Raw genomic sequence first — 16,750 nt, 5'->3', positions numbered from 1 at the left:
GTCTTCACCAAATGCCTCGTAGTTGTAGCAGCATTCCTCAGGAAGGAAGGTGTCCACGTATACCCCTATCTGGACGACTGGCTGATCAGGGCCTCCACCCCTCAGATTGCCCGGTCCTCCCTACAATTGACAATCAACACACTCCTTTCCTTAGGGTTTCTTGTCAATTACGAGAAATCTTGCTTCGTCCCATCTCAAACCTTATCTTTCATTGGGGCAGACTTGGACACCTTACAGGCAAAGGCCTACCTTCCGCTACAACGGGTCCAAACTCTCATGTCCCTAGCTCACCAGCTCCAGTCTCAAGACACGGCCACAGCGCGCCAGTTCCTCATTCTCCTAGGACACATGGCATCCTCGGTTCAAGTCACTCCCATGACCAGACTAGCCATGAGGGTAACACAATGGACTCTACGACAACAATGGATTCAAGCTTTTCAGCCTCTGTCCTCCATAATCACAGTCACACAAGCGCTGCGCCTATCCTTAACTTGGTGGACGACTCAGGTCAACCTCCTTCAGGGCTTACCCTTTCTTCCACCGGATCCGCAAGTTATCCTAACCACCGACGCTTCCCACATCGGTTGGGGGGCCCATGTGGACAATTTTCAAACCCAAGGGTTATGGTCCAACGAGGAAGCCGAACACCAGATCAATTTCCTGGAACTTCGAGCAATCCGCTATGCGCTCCGCACTTTCAAAGATCATCTCTCTCATCAGATAATCTTAATCCAGACGGACAACCAAGTGGCCATGTGGTACATAAACAAGCAGGGAGGCACAGGCTCCTTCCTTCTGTGTCAGTAGGCTGCGCAGATCTGGGCGGAAGCCCTCTCCCACTCTATGTACCTCAGGGCCACTTACCTGCCGGGAGTAGACAATGTATTGGCAGACCGGCTGAGCCGTGTCTTCCGACCGCACGAGTGGTCACTCGATCCTCTGATAGTGACCTCTCTGTTTCACAAGTGGGGTTCTCCCCGCATAGACCTCTTTGCGTCCCCTCAGAACCACAAAGTGGATGATTACTGCTCTCTCATTCGGAGCCAGCACTCTCGGCCGAGAGATGCATTCTCCCTCAAGTGGACAACCGGTCTGCTCTACGCATTCCCCCCACTTCCTCTTGTGTCAAGGACTCTCGTGAAGCTACGCCAGGACGGAGGAACCATGATCCTGATAGCACCTTACTGGCCACGCCAAGTATGGTTTCCAATACTCCAGGATCTCTCCATCCGCAGGCACATTCCTCTGGGAAAGGACCCGCATCTGCTCACTCAAAACGACGGATGCCTCCTCCATCCCAACCTCCAAGCCTTGTCCCTGACGGCATGGATGTTGAAAGGTTAGTTCTTCAACCTTTCAACCTTTCAGATTCCGTTTCTCGAGTCCTGATAGCTTCACGAAAGCCTTCCACAAGAAAGTCTTACTCATACAAATGGAAAAGATACACATCATGGTGCACTTCTCAGTCCCTTGATCCCCTTTCCTGTCCAATTTCCGAATTCTTGGACTATTTATGGCATCTCTCTGAATCAGGTCTTAAAACCTCTTCCATTAGGATGCATGTCAGTGCGGTAGCCGCCTTCCACAAAGGTGTACAGGGTGTCCCTATTTCAGTACAACCTCTAGTAACACGTTTTCTTAAAGGCTTGCTCCATCTGAAGCCACCCTTACGACCTCCGGCCCCATCCTGGGACCTTAATCTGGTTCTTGGTCGTCTAATGAAACCTCCTTTCGAACCTCTGCACTCCTGTGAGTTAAAGTATCTCACATGGAAAGTGTTATTCCTTTTGGCTATCACTTCAGCTCGCAGGGTTAGTGAGTTACAGGCCCTAGTTACCTATCCGCCTTACACTAAGCTCCTGCAAGACAGGGCGGTACTCCGCACTCACCCTAAATTTTTACCTAAGGTAGTTTCTGAGTTTCATATTAATCAATCCATCATACTACCTATCTTTTTTCCCAGGCCCCACTCCAACTCTGGAGAACAGACCCTGCATACCCTAGACTGTAAACGAGCTCTAGCCTTTTACCTAGACCGTACAGTTTCTCACAGGAAGAGCACTCAATTATTCGTCTCTTTCCATCCTAACAAGTTAGGACAACCTGTGGGTAAGCAGGCTCTTTCCTCCTGGTTGGCGGACTGCATTTCTTTCTGCTATGAGCAGGCTGGCATTCCTTTCCAAGACCGTGTCAAAGCACACTCTGTGAGGGCCATGGCTACGTCAGTGGCACACCTTCGATCGGTGCCGCTTCCTGACATCTGCAGGGCTGCAACCTGGAGTTCTCTCCATACCTTTGCAGCCCACTATTGTTTGGACAAAGCTGGAAGACAGGACTCCATCTTCGGCCAATCTGTCTTGCGTAACCTTTTTCCAACCTGATGTACCAACACCCTTCCACCTTCCCGGTAGGGTGCGGATGCCCTTTCCCAAATTCCACCCCACTTGTAGTGCCTGTTGCACGTCGTTGGGTGCATTTGGTGCAAGTCAGGACATCCTCAGCTCGGTACTCACCCATTTGTGAGGACAACCATCCTGCTTGTCCTGTGAGAAAGCAAATGTTGCTTACCTGATGTAACAGGTGTTCTCACAGGACAGCAGGATGTTAGTCCTCACGAAACCCGCCCGCCACCCCGCGGTGTTGGGTTCGTTTTGTTTTTACTTTCTAGGCACTGCCTGTAGCTTTGAAAATCAGACTGAAGGGAGACCCCTGCTGGCTGCAGGGTCAGTGCCTTGCTGGGCATGCCCAGTAGGGGCCAGTCAAAGTTCTGTTTAAACTTTGACAGAAGTTTTCCGTGGTGGGCTCCATCCTCGATGTCACCCATTTGTGAGGACTAACATCCTGCTGTCCTGTGAGAACACCTGTTACATCAGGTAAGCAACATTTGCTATCTGATGTGTACAGTCTAGTCAGTAGGTGTCACAATTGAGCAATAATTGGAACTCCTCTCCCTCCAAGAGGCTGAATCCACAGCATCTCCAGTTTTGGTCCATTCAGGAAGCAGAAGCCAGGCTGAAAATAGAAACTATGCCCTCTACACCAGTTTTTCTCAAGCCAGTGCTAGGAGCATCTCTTCTAACGAGTCTGTTTTTCAGGATATCTACAATGAATATGCATGATAGATTTGTGTGCCTACCTTCATTGTATATCTGTCTCATGCATGTTCATTGTTTATTAGAGATGTGAATCGGAACCGGAATCTGTTTTGGATTCGTGGACCATCGGGGAAATTATTTGTCCCGTGGTCCAATTGTTTTTTTGGGGGGATTTTTTTTTATCGGCTGTGCTGAGCCGATAACCCAAAAACACAGCCCGACCCTTTAAAATTAGTTCTTTAGTATCCCCCCACCCTCCGGACCCCTCCAACCCCCCCCCCCCCAAATTTCTAAGTACCTGGTGGTCCAGTGGGGGTCCTAGGAGCGTTCTCCCACTCTTGGGCCGTCTGCTGCCAGTAAACAAAATGGTGCCGATGGCCCTTTGCCTTTAGCATGTGACAGGGTATCCGTGCCATTGGCCGGCCCCTATCACATGGTAGGAGCAATGGACGGCCGGCGCCATTTTGTTTACTGGCAGCCGACGGCCCGAGAGTCGGAGAACGCTCCTAGGACCCCCACTGGACCACCAGGTACTTAGAAATTTGGGGGGGGGGGTTGGAGGGGTCCGGAGGGTGGGGGGATACTAAAGAACTAATTTTAAAGGGTCGGGCTGTGTTTTTGGGTTACTTTTAAGTGCCCTTTCTTCCCGCCTGCCCCCCCATAATAAGAGAACCCACGAAATTAATCGTGGGGTTTCCTATCGCTATTGGGGACCCCTGATATCTGACGAGATATCAGATAAATGAGTCACATCCCTATTGTTTATCCTGAAAACCAGGGCTGGCTTGAGACACTACTCTACCCAGTAATGCATGGCACTGCCACTGAACCACCAGCCAGCTCCCATTGTCTATTGATTGTTCTTGAACTATTCCTGTTAATTGTTCTTTTGATTCCCCACCTTTTTATGGCTAATAAAACACTGCACCCAGAAAGCATATTCCAAGGATAAAATATCAGATGTCTTATCTATGGATGCATAAAATCAGGATACCTTGGAAATGTATTGCTTTAAATAATAGGAGTTAGCCCAACTGCCTTGTTTCTTCACCTTATTGTTTGTACTTCCTGTAGGTAACACTTTGGGAGACACTAAAGGATCTCCTTCCAGAGATACAGATAAAGCTCTTTCTGGCTCAGTATCAGAAAATGCTGCAACTTCCTTGGCGTCTTCTGCTTCCCCTAGTTCAGTGCAAACACAGCAGCCATGTTCTGTGAAAGCCACCATGTCGGCCGAAAATATCTGCTCCGGGTTTGTCATAGAAGGAGGTGATGTGCGTGGAAGTCCTGGCCAAGGTGATCTACTTCAGCATGCTGTAGGCCTTTTCAGCACTTCATTGGTCACATGCTACTTCAGTTAGAAGCATTTGTACAGGGATCTTCACTGTTAGTCATACAATAATGTTAGAATTGCCAGAGTCCAAGTTACTTTCTGGCCAAGCTACATAGTTAGGGAAAAGGAAGAACGTAGGGAATAGCTTACAGAATCCTAACTGAAGCAATATCATTAAAACAAATTGATGGGTTCACAGTTCATCGGGAATAGAAGGGCTTAAAGACCTTGTGGATAATAACATTTTTCTTAAACTTCCACTATCCAAAATTTTTAACTGGATAATGTCATCATATGAAGCCAACTAATATTTATGTAGGTTTGTTTTTTTTCCTTGATAAAAGGATCAGGGCCCAGGGACCATAGGTTTGTGTGTCTTTCTATTCCCCTCACTCCTGCCCCAAGATGACTTTCCGATTGACAGATCTGCAGATAGATGATGCTCTACTGTATAATACTTTCTCTGTGGAAGTTCTGTAACATTAAATGCTGGCATTTAACTTTAACTGTGGGAGAAGTAGACTAGCAGTCCAAGTTGTTGGTTCATGGTTATGTTGTAGTGTGTTGATTGTGCTTTGAAGTTCCTGCAGTGCTAATGGACTTTAATTTTGTAAATTTGGCATCAAGAGAGTGGTAATCCATTTAATATTTGAGAATGGTACCTCCCAAAAGGATATTAGTCTGCAGTCTGAGCAAAAATGCATAGTTTCCTAGATTTGACTAATCTTCTTGTATTCAAAATATTTTAGTGATTAATATTTAGTGATTAATACATATCCTTCCACATTAACCTGTGTGTGGTATCTGCTCTTTTCTGTGCCTTTTTCATCCTTTTGTAGCTGGTCAATTGGTTTACTCCTCCTTGGCCATAATAAAAGTGAACTGTGGATGCTTAACAAAGCTGATTTTTGACTGATGGTATAGGACGTCTGATCACAGCTGTTTGTACTTTACGAGTGTCTTTCTGTTTTCTTCCCTTCTATATTCATTTGCAGGCTGGACGGTTTTCCACCAAACGTCAGAGCGAGTGACCTATAAATCTAGTAGCAAACCTCGTACCAGATTCCTCAGTGGACCTGTATCTTTGTCCATCTGTTTGTATTCGTTTTTTTGTATTTTAACACAATCCATCTCTTAGCCCTTACTTTTAAACCCATTTTATTCCCCCCCCCCTTTTATTTTGGCAGGATGCCCATTCTCTCAAACCTCTGCTCTTTTCCTTTTTAAGTAATTGACCTTTTTTCATAAAATGCTTTTGTGCACTGCTTTTGGCTCATGCCTGGATACCAAAAGCATGTGTGGAAGAGCTGGTCTTTTTCTCTAACCTTATAGTCCATTTCTTTTTCTTTTTTTCTTTTTTAATCATTGTTGTATGGAGGCCTCTGTACCTTTTTGTGGTTTCTGTTGAAGTAACCCTTTTGTTTTAGTTGCAATGTGGCAAACATACATCTGTTCTTCCCAAGTCACTGCGGCAACAAAAAGTGAGAGAGGGGAGCTGTAGAGGAGAATGATCTTTCACACACATGTTTGGACTGTGAAGAAGACATGCATGTAAAACCCAAGGCAATGCTAGAAGGTCACTGAAGGGTATAACGCCTATACAAGGGCTGTATTAAAAAAAAAATGTATATACTGTAGAACTGTTTCTCTACTTTATTTCTTGCTCTCTGCATGTGGAAAGCTGAGACAACAGTGCTCCAGTGAGTTGTTCAGTTACCTGTTTTCTAGATGGTATTTTTCCACAATAGACTTTCACACAATTGGCAGTGTCTGGAAGGACTGAATGTTTTTTTTTGTTTTTTTTTAAACCAAGATTATGGTGTGGGGTTTTTTTTTTAATTCAATTGCATCCTAAACTGGCTGGAACACTTCCTCAGCTTTATTTTCCAAAGACCTAATATGACCTCTGAGATGAGGTCATCTAGCAGTTCATCAAAGCACAATGGTATAAACCCTTTTCTTCAGATGTGTTTAAATTTTAAACATTTTGCACCCTGAATTCAAATGTGGTTGCATAGGAACAAAATCCATGTATTGGATATTCCCCATCTCAATTGAAAATAATTGGGTAGTTAAAAAGTATATGTACACATAGATTCAGACTTCAAACATTGGTTGAACTGCAAAAAAACTGAATTGCATTTTGAACATTTGTATTGTGGCATATCGATGTTCACTTGTACAATAAAGATATATTGTTCTGATTAGGTACTGTAGGCCACTTGTAGTGTGAAACAGTGACTATACCTGATTTTAAAATTGTTTGCTCAATATTCAGTTGGCCATCTGGATTGACATACCACTTTTTATTTCTACTGAATACATATCACAATTTTGCTGGCATAGGTCCAAGTCTTAGTGCTATAAACATATCCTTCTAATGGGGCTAATATATAAAATCTATGGCGCAACCGGTGCAAAATTTTAGCACTTTTTTTTTTTTGCATACTGTGTCCATTAACATGCAGCCCTGCTCAGTACTATAAACTAATACTATGCAAATCAAACTGGCACAAAAATCCATGGTAATTCAAAAACAACCACCAAAAACAGGGTTAAAGCCAAGATGCACAAAAAAAGGAATTAAAGCATTAAAAAACCGTGCTAGTTTGTAAAATGCTGCAGTGTTCCCTATTGGTTGATAGAAGTGACCTGGCAGGTCTGTGGTGTGGTTTGTGGAGCATAGGTATCCATCTTTAGTGGTATTCTCCAGGCCGCATGGGCTGTGCCTCCTTGGGCCAGAAATTTCCACACTGGTATGAGAAACTCTGGCCCAAGGATGACAGGCCTACGAGAGTCTCGCCAAAAGATTCAGACCAGTCAGGCTTTAAAAATGTCACTTTATTAAAATCACGCTTGAAGACAGAACATATTAAAATTATATTAAATACTGTACATATTAAAACCATACAAATAAAAATGAGAATATTAAAATCAAAACACAACATACATATTAAACATTAAAACAAGCACAGCCTCTCTATGTATTTCATTTTTTTTAATTGAATTTAAAATTGGGACATTTTAAAAAAGGTGTTTCCCATCCTTCTGTCTTTTGTGTTCTTTAGTGAATCAGTCCGTCTGATTCTTGGTCTGACTTTTTGTTCATTTGTATGTTTAGAGGGTGTAAGTTGGAGTGGGCGGGAGGAGGTGTGGCATGCATGGGTCGGAGGAATACAACCAGAGATGGGATGGGAAGAGTGGCATGCATAAGGTGGAGGTACAGTTAAAGGGGAGAAAGGAAGAGGGAGAAGCATTGCTGGCAGCTGTCAAGGCCAGATACATCCATGACAGACATGCAAGATGTACCACAACACCTGACAGTAGCACAGGCAGGCACCACTGGTCAGTGGTGGGGCTCCAGATCATTGTCCCACCAACAGGAACACTGCTTTCCAGCACTGATGTGATGGCAGACCAGCTTGTAGCAGAACTGATTGCAAGCAGGTACTCATTGGGAATGCATTTATTTAGAATTTTTTTGTATACAGATAACAGTTTGCACATCGTATCGGTTCACATATAACTTAGAACTAAGACAGAATAGCTGTCATTTAGGCATAGCCTTTACAATGAACAAGGGAGAAAATGCTTTGCTTTGTCTTTATTTTTATCAAGTGATAATGGACACAGAGGCCTATCAATATTGACCAGCATCTCCTGCAAAAAAAAAAAAAAATTGGAAATAAAGCAATCCATTAACTCACTGCATACAAAGCACCAAAATCATGCTGATTTGTTGATAGCCACCCCATAGAGCTTACCTATATGAGTAATAGGCTCTTTCGACACCATGAACCCGTATGTGTGCTAGTCTGCTTTTGGAGAGTATACTTACTAGCTTCTTAGCTAACGCTTTTTTGGTACCCACCTCAGAAACGATTCTTGTATGGCGGCGTAGTACTCATTTTCGGCACCATTTGCCAGATAGCATGTGCTGCTCCACATTTGGTAGCCAACCAAGAACTTACATGGTTACTGTTCCATCAGTATTTTTGGTGTCCACCCCAGAGAGCTGGCATGCATTGAGGGATGGAATGAAACTTTAGCAACATCCAATCGAGTATTATTCCCCTTTCAGTAATTAACACGTTGGTTTGATTTCCATTTCTAACTTACCCAGCAGCCAGCCTTTATGGTATTTCCTTTTAGCGGAGGGCATGTGCCAGGACAGTCTGCTCCTTTAGGACCCTCCTTTCTTCTTTGGCAATAGGGCATCTTCTTTCTCTTTCTTCCTCTCTTCTTTGCTCTAAAGCTTCTGCTGCTCTTAATTCTTCGGTTCACCTGCAGAATGTATAAAAAAAAAACAGGGGGAAAAAAAAAAGTACATTAACAGGAAAGCTCAGAAGCACCTACACCTACAGTGGACTAAAATGGCCACCAGAAACGTGAGTTAACTGTTTACTCCTGCCCTGACTCAGGTGTTAAACACTTGTTTTTGGGGGGTTTTTTAATGCAGGAAATTTAAAATGTATTCCTCCTAATGCAGCTCACTCCATTGCCCTGTAACAGCTAATAGTTTTGTTTAAATGGGATTTGCATGTACCTGTGCTAAGCTTACCATGGGTTTCTTAGCACTGGTTTTGTTCAGTGCTAAAATCCATATTACATATGAGTAGGGTTAGCTCCAAAAAAAACACCCCTCGGCATGCTCAACGTGGCTTATTAAATCTGCTCCAATGTTCTTTATGTACAAATAAGTGCGGTGCAGTTTTATTTGGTTTCCCCCTCCCCCACAGATCTCATCGCCACTCATCTTTTTATGGGTAGTGAAAAGTGTGTGTGTGTTTCTACAGTATATGGCAGAATTTCATGCCTGTCTCTTTATGAGAATGTCTTGTGGACCCAGAGTGGTGATCTGGTAACATTAATTTTATAGAGCAAAATATTCTGATGCTTGACAGATGTCCTTTTAGCTGGAGCTCACTGTATGTTTAAAAACTAAAATTAGCCTAAGAAAATAACTGACATCTGACTTGGCATACTGTGTGTTGTACAGCTGTATGAACAGCTAATCAACTTAAAAATGTTTAATTCATGCAGGAAGAGCATGCAAACCAGTAATTAAATAATTTTCAGTCTGAGCCCTCACACAACAGATGAGCTAGCAGCTAGCAAGCTCATGTTTCTAAAGTTTAATTAATGAGAAATAATTTAATTGGTTGAATGTAAAGCACCAAGCCAGCAAATGAATAGAGAAATAACTGGCCTAACTTTTCAGTCCTGTTCTGTGCACCACTGCAGTCCTTTCAGGATCAAGGTTTTACATTAAGCACTGTAACATTTTTGTCCCTTATTTTATAGAACTTTGTATGCATTTTTTATGTGCCTATTACAGATTTTACAAAGGAACCTTTTTTAGAATTTAAGGCTAAAATATCCAGCAGTGAATTCTATTCTTTCCAGTTTTCCTCCCATCTTTACTGGACATTACTGTTTGGGCCTAAGTGGCTTTTTCTTCAAGATGGCTTCCGTTTTCCAGGAAACAGAGGAAGGCGGGCTAGAAAAGCCGTGAGGAACAAAATACAAAGTAACCGAAAGTCCTTCAAAGAATACTTTGGGCAATTAATAAAGTATTCTTTGAAGGACTTTCGGTTACTTTGTATTTTGTTCCTTCCGTTTTCCAGGAGCGTCCATTTTTGTGTTGCTGCAATTAGACATCATCAGATCTCTTTCCTCATTATTGGGGACAGGATGGGGAAGATGCTTTAAAGGAAGATGCTTTATATCGCTGTCTGCTTTGGTGCTTTTGGTACAAAGTGGATCCCAGATCCCCCCACACCCACTCCTCCAACAGCTGTAGCAGTATCTAAGCTGAAAACTGCACACTGTAAATAGAAACAAAATGATGGTAAAAATGGAGTAAAAAATACAGGATTTTTGCAATCACTTTAAAATGAAGCTTTCTCATGTCGAGGCTTGACACTTCAGGGTTACCAATTATAATAGATCTTTGATTCTAAACTTTTTTATATTTGCTTCCAAAGCCAAATGAGTGGGTCTGAGTAGAATCTATCTTCCCTGAAATATTCCTGTGTTTTGTTTTTTTCAAACTTGCCATTTTCTAGTAAAGTATAAAATAGCACCTGTTAGCAGTGTGCATATTTACACCCATTCCTCACAAATATAATTTTTTGGCTAACACCAAGCAACAGTATTAATACTACCACAGACTTGCTGTCTGGAAGAAGGGAGAATAGTATTTCCTTGCACTGAGTTATTGGAAAGCCCAAAGGAAAAATGTCTTTCTTGCAAACCTTGGCACTGTCAAAACACAGAGCAGCAAGACAGGTGAATAACAGGCAAACCTAAAGTAGAACATTAGTGGTAGACTGCTTGATGGTACAGTGGCCATGACCTATCAGCTCCCCAAGGTCAGGATCCATGGTTCCAAGGCTACTAGAATCTCTAGTCTGGCTTTGCTGCCTCTTCTACTCCTACTGCATTCTAAAAGCAGCAGCACTACTACAGAGGATTCAAAGTGGCCACAGAACCTACAGAACAATGTATCTTTATGGACTTTTATAACAGCAAGTCTCATATGGCTCTCTAAGACCATTCAAGCAGCCAGACAACTTTGCTAAAAAGTGCTGGATACATCACAACTAAAAATCTATTTTCCTGCATAGAATAGGAATTGTTTGGCTTCCTATGCTAAAGGGTTTAAAAACGAAAGTGTGAAATACCAGAATGTTGGTCTTGGCACTCCAATTGGCTTTTGGATGGCTTCATATTTAGCAACTTTTGGCTGCCCAATTATCAGGTTTCTTTTTACTACCTGCACTGCTAACTTTGCTCCTTCTTGCATAACTATGATACAGTGATATAATTTGATTGCTTGATAGTAGCTTGTTAGTTTTGCCTAACTATTTATCTTGTATTTTACCTTGTAGGGTCCACTCTGAAACGTCTATGTCTAGGCAAAGAGCACAGTAGTAGTAACTATTCTATTTTTGATTCTGTGTATTGTCATAGCATGGGATGTTTTCATTTTTTGACTAAATTTCATTAGCTTACTCATTTGCAGCTGAGAAACCTGTGCAGACAATAGGCTGTGAATGGATATATTAGAATAGTTGCATCTGCATGGCCCTTGATGCTGTGGAAGAGTTGCATGCTGTTTTGATAACTGTGGTTGATCTATTATCCTCATCAGATCCTGCATTTATGCTCCAATCTTTTCATAAACCCAGTTTCTATAGAGCTATCATTCGGCTGCTGTTATGATTTTAAATTCATATTTCCTCATTCCTGGGCAGGGGCTGGCATGTGTCATGTTTCAAATACCAGAAAAGTACTGCTTTAGAAAGAGAAAAGGGCTATAATCAGTATTTATATAATCCCCCACAGAATACGCAGCACTGGAAACAGTGATTCAAATAGTTACTGTGCCCAGCTCCAGGGAGCTTAGAATTTAAGCACAGGGAGGTTAAGCGACTTGCATAAGATAACAAACTGTGTAATAGATGAAGATGAATCTCCAGGGTCTTGATTGTATGGCCAGAAGCCCAAAACTTGGATGACATAAATATATGCTTTCTTAAGAGAAATGTTCTTTTGCAGCTGTAGCATTAAAAATTAAGTATATCTCATAAGGTCAGCCATTCAGTGAGTCTCCACTATTTCATGGCAGATGAACCCAAACATAAATCAAGTTTTTGGTTTTTTTTGTTTGCGTTTTCTGCATATCAAATGCTGATTGTTTGCTCAGTTTACTTTTTTTCTGTAGTCATGCTAAATGCTCTGACAATTACTGGCCTTTCAAAATTACACTCCTACTGAAGTCTACTATTTAAAGAAGGCTACCTTCAAAATAGCCTGCTTTTATGTACTAGTATTCTTTAAATACTTGAGTTTTTAGGTGTGTAGTTTTAGTGCCTTTATAAAAGGGAAATAGAGTTGAATTTCATTGCAGTTATTGCCAAGGCTGCTACATATCAAAGTGGCTTCTGAAGTTAACACTTCATATATATCTTTCTCATAATTTAATAACTTTTTAAAATTTATATTGCATCCTTTTGTGATGCTTCAGAGTGGATTACATTCAGATACTGTAGGTATTTCCCTATCCCCAATGAGTTTACAGTCTAAGCTTGTATACATACAATGCCAGTACTGGAGAGGGCTTAAGAGGGAAATGTTCTATTGAAATGGTAACTTTCGAGAGAGAGTAGAAAATGGATGGGCTTATAAATTGCAGGTATAAATTGCCTTGGCCCCAAAACATTTATTTGTAGTTAATTCTTGCATTCAGACACAGCAAGCAAATTGAAATGTTTTTTGTTTTTACTTGGTGAAGGAAATGAGATGGATGAAATTAGTAAATTGTTAGATCTTTGATAGAAATCGTTCAGAGATTTGAGAACATTCTTTGCATGGTTTAACTCAAGCCCTTCAACAAAAAGTAACCTTTAAATTGGGTATTCTAAGAGAACTGTTATCAAGATGAAGCCAGCATTATGTAAAACTCACTGAAAGTATCCTAGTTTAGAAATAAAATGGTAAGTTACTGATAGTCTGTGAAGTAATCGTAACACATGGCTTAACTGCATGCTCTAACTTTTTTTTTTCTCACCAATGTACTGTATGTATAGTAATGCTATTTAGAGCATATACGTGGGACTAGAGTTGTCCATGATATGACATGCCTACCTAATCTTAAAAGCAACTTTTGAAGTAAGAGCTCTCAAAGGAATGAGGATATGAATGAGAAGGTTATGTCAAAGTGAAATGCATAGCATAAATCAAGCAGTAAAATGGCTGTAACAAGGCAACACCGCTGATAAAATATATATAACCTTTCTAGGATCATCTACAAACAGCCTTGCAACAGGTCCAGATCCACCACCGCAGCATCCACCAGTGGCAGTACTGCAAATCCAGGCCCAAGTTAATAATAGTAATAATAAGAGAGGAATGTTCACAGATGACCTTCACAAGTTGGTGGACGAGTGGGCAAGCAAAACTGTTGGAGTTGTGCAGAGCAAGCCTTCCTTAAACCAGCTGAAGCAGAACCAGCAAAGGCAAGACATGGAACCCAAACCTGTGCACACGCAGAACGAGGCATGTGCTGTGAGTGCCACTCCTTGGACACCTTATAGCAATATTGCTGTGGGTACTTGTAGTTTGAAAACAGATATGTGAAGAACTTAAAAACAATGAAATAAAACCATCTCTAGATAATTTGTAAACTTGCTTTACTGAGCATTACATTGGTTTTCATTTTAAGTCTTTGATTAAATCTTGGGGTTTTTTTTAATCTTGCTCATAGTTGGTAGGAAATACCAGTTAAGAGTAGCGGTCAGTAAAGAGTAATGCTTTTCATAGCAACTGAAATCCTGCACTTGGAAATGCATTCAGGCAGAATTTTTATATGCGAGAGAAGTTCATGCTTTGTTTTTATTCATTAAAAGCATTAACCTTAAAAAGTTGGCATGATGCTGGACTGATGGCAGCATGTCCTAAAGATACTGCTGGAAGTTCTTCATCTGAATAAGGTACATCATCAGTACCTAAAAAATATTGACCTGTTATGTCCTCCATTTCCCCCTTTGCTGCACTAACCCTATTGATGGCACCTGTTTTAAAGGAAAGCTACCACACTAGGATCCTTACAGATATTTGTATTTTGACTAGCCAGATCTTTCCAACCCAAAACTTTTTGCCTTCTAATTTTAAATGGCTGTAAAAATGTATCACATCAAGGGGTGTTGAAGAACTTGGTGCATAAAGGCTGCTCCTGTCAGATTCACAGTATGCCAGAACAGTTTGGCCCTGTAGTGGTCCTGAAAATGCAGAAGGAAACATTTTCATTGCTACCAGTGCCCCACGAAGCAAACCCATTGTGCACAGCAAGATGTGTGAAAAGGAGCATGAATGGTGCAGCTAAGGAAGTAACTTGCCTCTGACACTATGTATATTAAGTACATCCACCAATGGAGTACGTTTTCTAGTGTGAGAAGATAACTTTAGCAAAAATTCCTTCCTGGGTGGTGCACACAGCTACAAGGTTGGCTACCATTTTTTTTTTTTTTTAAATGAAACACAGAAATATGGCCCATCTAATCTGCCCATCCATCAGATTTATGTAGCTCTTACAATTCCCAGCACTCCCTCAGATCTCCTGCATTTATCTCATGGTCCTTGAATGATATCTGAATTCAAGAAAGCATGGGATAAATATAGGGATGTCTGAGAGAGTGATGGGAATTGTAAGAGCTACATAAATTGGATGGATGGGCAAACCAGATGGGTTATATGAGCTTTACTTCTGCCATCATGTTTTTTATTAAAAACAAACAAAAAAAAAAAAGTAACCACCCTGTTCAGCTATGTGCACCACCTAGGAAGGAATGTTGCTAAAATTCTCTTCTCGCACTAGAAAACGTTCTATTGGTGATTGTGCATTAGTATCAGAGCGCCTTATTGACATCTTTACAACTTGAAAGAAATGAACAGATAGCAATTACAAAAGTGATACTTAAATCTTACTGTTTTTTTCTTATCTCCTCTTACTATTCCCCAGTTTGGTAGTCATTACAGTAGAAATGTGGATTCATTGATACAATTGCCATAATCACATTCTATGGTATATTAGGTTTTATTTACATTAAGTGAGATTGTAGCCTTTCATCAAATTACATTGTTGCAAAGTGTTAATTTTTAATTAAGTCTCTACCAAGGGAATAGATCTTGGTCTTTGCTATTTTCATGACTGTCACAATTCATCTTTTCTTGAGTTTAGTGCAGGTGAGTGTCAATTTCAGCTTTAGTTTCAATGATCTTTTAAGTTCTCTTCATTGGTCAACTTTAGAGATGTGCACAGAGAAAAAATTGTTGGGTTTATTTGTTTAGCTTCCATTTTAGAAACTGAAATGAACAAAACAAACTAAGTTAATTTATTTCATGTTATGTTTCCATTAAAATCATTGGGGGAAGCAATGCTGACTATTTTGGACTCTGCCATTGGTGGTTTCTATCTAAGTTTAATGAAACTTGCAGGTAGCAGAGGGAGCACAACTCTAAGACAGATGGGGGTGGGAGCAGTAAAAATAGTGTCATGAACTCCTCGGGGCACTATGAGAAGGACAAGTCAGCGCAGACATTGGCAGAAATACCTCAAGGCACAAACACTGGCACGAAAACCACAAAGTGTCAAGATAAATGATAGAGTGGACATACATGAAGGACTGGACAGAATAAGAAGAGATCTGAGAGCCTGAGCAATAGTTGAATGTGTGCTAGTATAGACTCTCTGCCAAAATAAAAGTGCAGATTAAAGCATTTGGGGTGCAGAAATTGAAAGAAGCTGTAAATAATGGGTGAGACACTGATATCCACGGTTCAGAAGCAAGACCTTGGGTAGCAAAGCAGAGTGACAAGGCTGTGACTAGGAGCAGAGGGATGTTAGACTGCCTAGAAAGGCATAAGCAACAGGAATAAAAGATAATGCCCCTTTACTGATCAAAGGTGAGGCATCGCCTAGGATACTGTTAGGTCAGTTCTGCAGGCCATATCTCAAAAAAGATGAGAGAAATGGTCCTGAGAGGCAACCAAAATGGTATGGGGTCTGCACCAAAAGACACATGAGACTTGACCAAAATATATATACCCAAGAGGAGAGATGGGGCAAATGTTTAAATACTGGAATGTTCTCCTGGAGAAGACAAATGGAAATTGAATTCAAAAGGGCATGGGACAAAATCATAGGATCTCTAGTGACAAGAGGATGAAAATGAAGCACCGAGGGTATCTTGTGGTAACTTTTCTGTATGGGGTAACTTGTATGCATGAAACAGCAAATGAAATCCTGACTACTTTGCTGGACAGACTGGATGAGCCATTTTGGTTTTTACCTGCCATTTACTATGTCATCTTGTAAAATAAATAAATAAAATAAAAGGGGGAGGAGCACTACAGTACACCAAGAAAAAGGGGCAAAGGGCACCAACCTAGGCATAAATACCCTTCTCTCTATGCCTTGGGGAAAGACTGCAAGAAAAGTGGCAGCAACACAGCAAGGCACTGAACCAAGAGATGATCAGCAGCAGCAAAGTTCCAAGATCCCAAGACATCCAACAAGGATCACGGAAAAACACCCAACTATAACCAGGAAGGAAGGCAAGGCAAAAGGAGCAGGCTGGGCAGTGGCAGCAAATGTAACAGCACAGCAAGGCACTATGGGCATTGATTCGATGTAGCTGTGCTCTTGGCCCTCTTGATAGTTGTAGGGAAATTCAGAGAAACCCATCAGAGGGAGATTTATCTTAGACCCAATTTTTCTACCAAGTCTGGTCCCAAATGATGTGAACTGATATCCTGA

The 16,750-nt window shown here is 41.3% G+C and overlaps 1 protein-coding gene across 12 annotated transcripts in view; it reads left to right on the top strand.

The window, feature by feature from the left end:
• Positions 1-16,750, top strand: part of WNK2 (WNK lysine deficient protein kinase 2) — a 336,843-nt gene that overhangs the window by 297,258 nt on the left and 22,835 nt on the right. For 6 of the 12 annotated variants that reach the window (XM_029600851.1, XM_029600854.1, XM_029600860.1 and 3 more), the window contains 4 exons: positions 4,170-4,391; positions 5,424-5,522; positions 11,322-11,366; positions 13,235-13,539. In XM_029600851.1, the coding sequence (XP_029456711.1) occupies positions 4,170-4,391; positions 5,424-5,522; positions 11,322-11,366; positions 13,235-13,539 (671 nt within the window). Of the gene's footprint in view, positions 1-4,169; positions 4,392-5,423; positions 5,523-11,321; positions 11,367-13,234; positions 13,540-16,750 lie in introns of those variants that run through there. The other 6 variants (XM_029600856.1, XM_029600855.1, XM_029600859.1 and 3 more) reach the window with 6 other exon arrangements.

This window comes from Rhinatrema bivittatum, chromosome 4 (assembly GCF_901001135.1).
Source record: "Rhinatrema bivittatum chromosome 4, aRhiBiv1.1, whole genome shotgun sequence".
NCBI classification, from domain to species: domain Eukaryota; kingdom Metazoa; phylum Chordata; class Amphibia; order Gymnophiona; family Rhinatrematidae; genus Rhinatrema; species Rhinatrema bivittatum.
The sequence above is the reverse complement of the archived record's forward strand: the minus strand, read 5'-3'. Positions and strand labels throughout refer to the sequence as shown.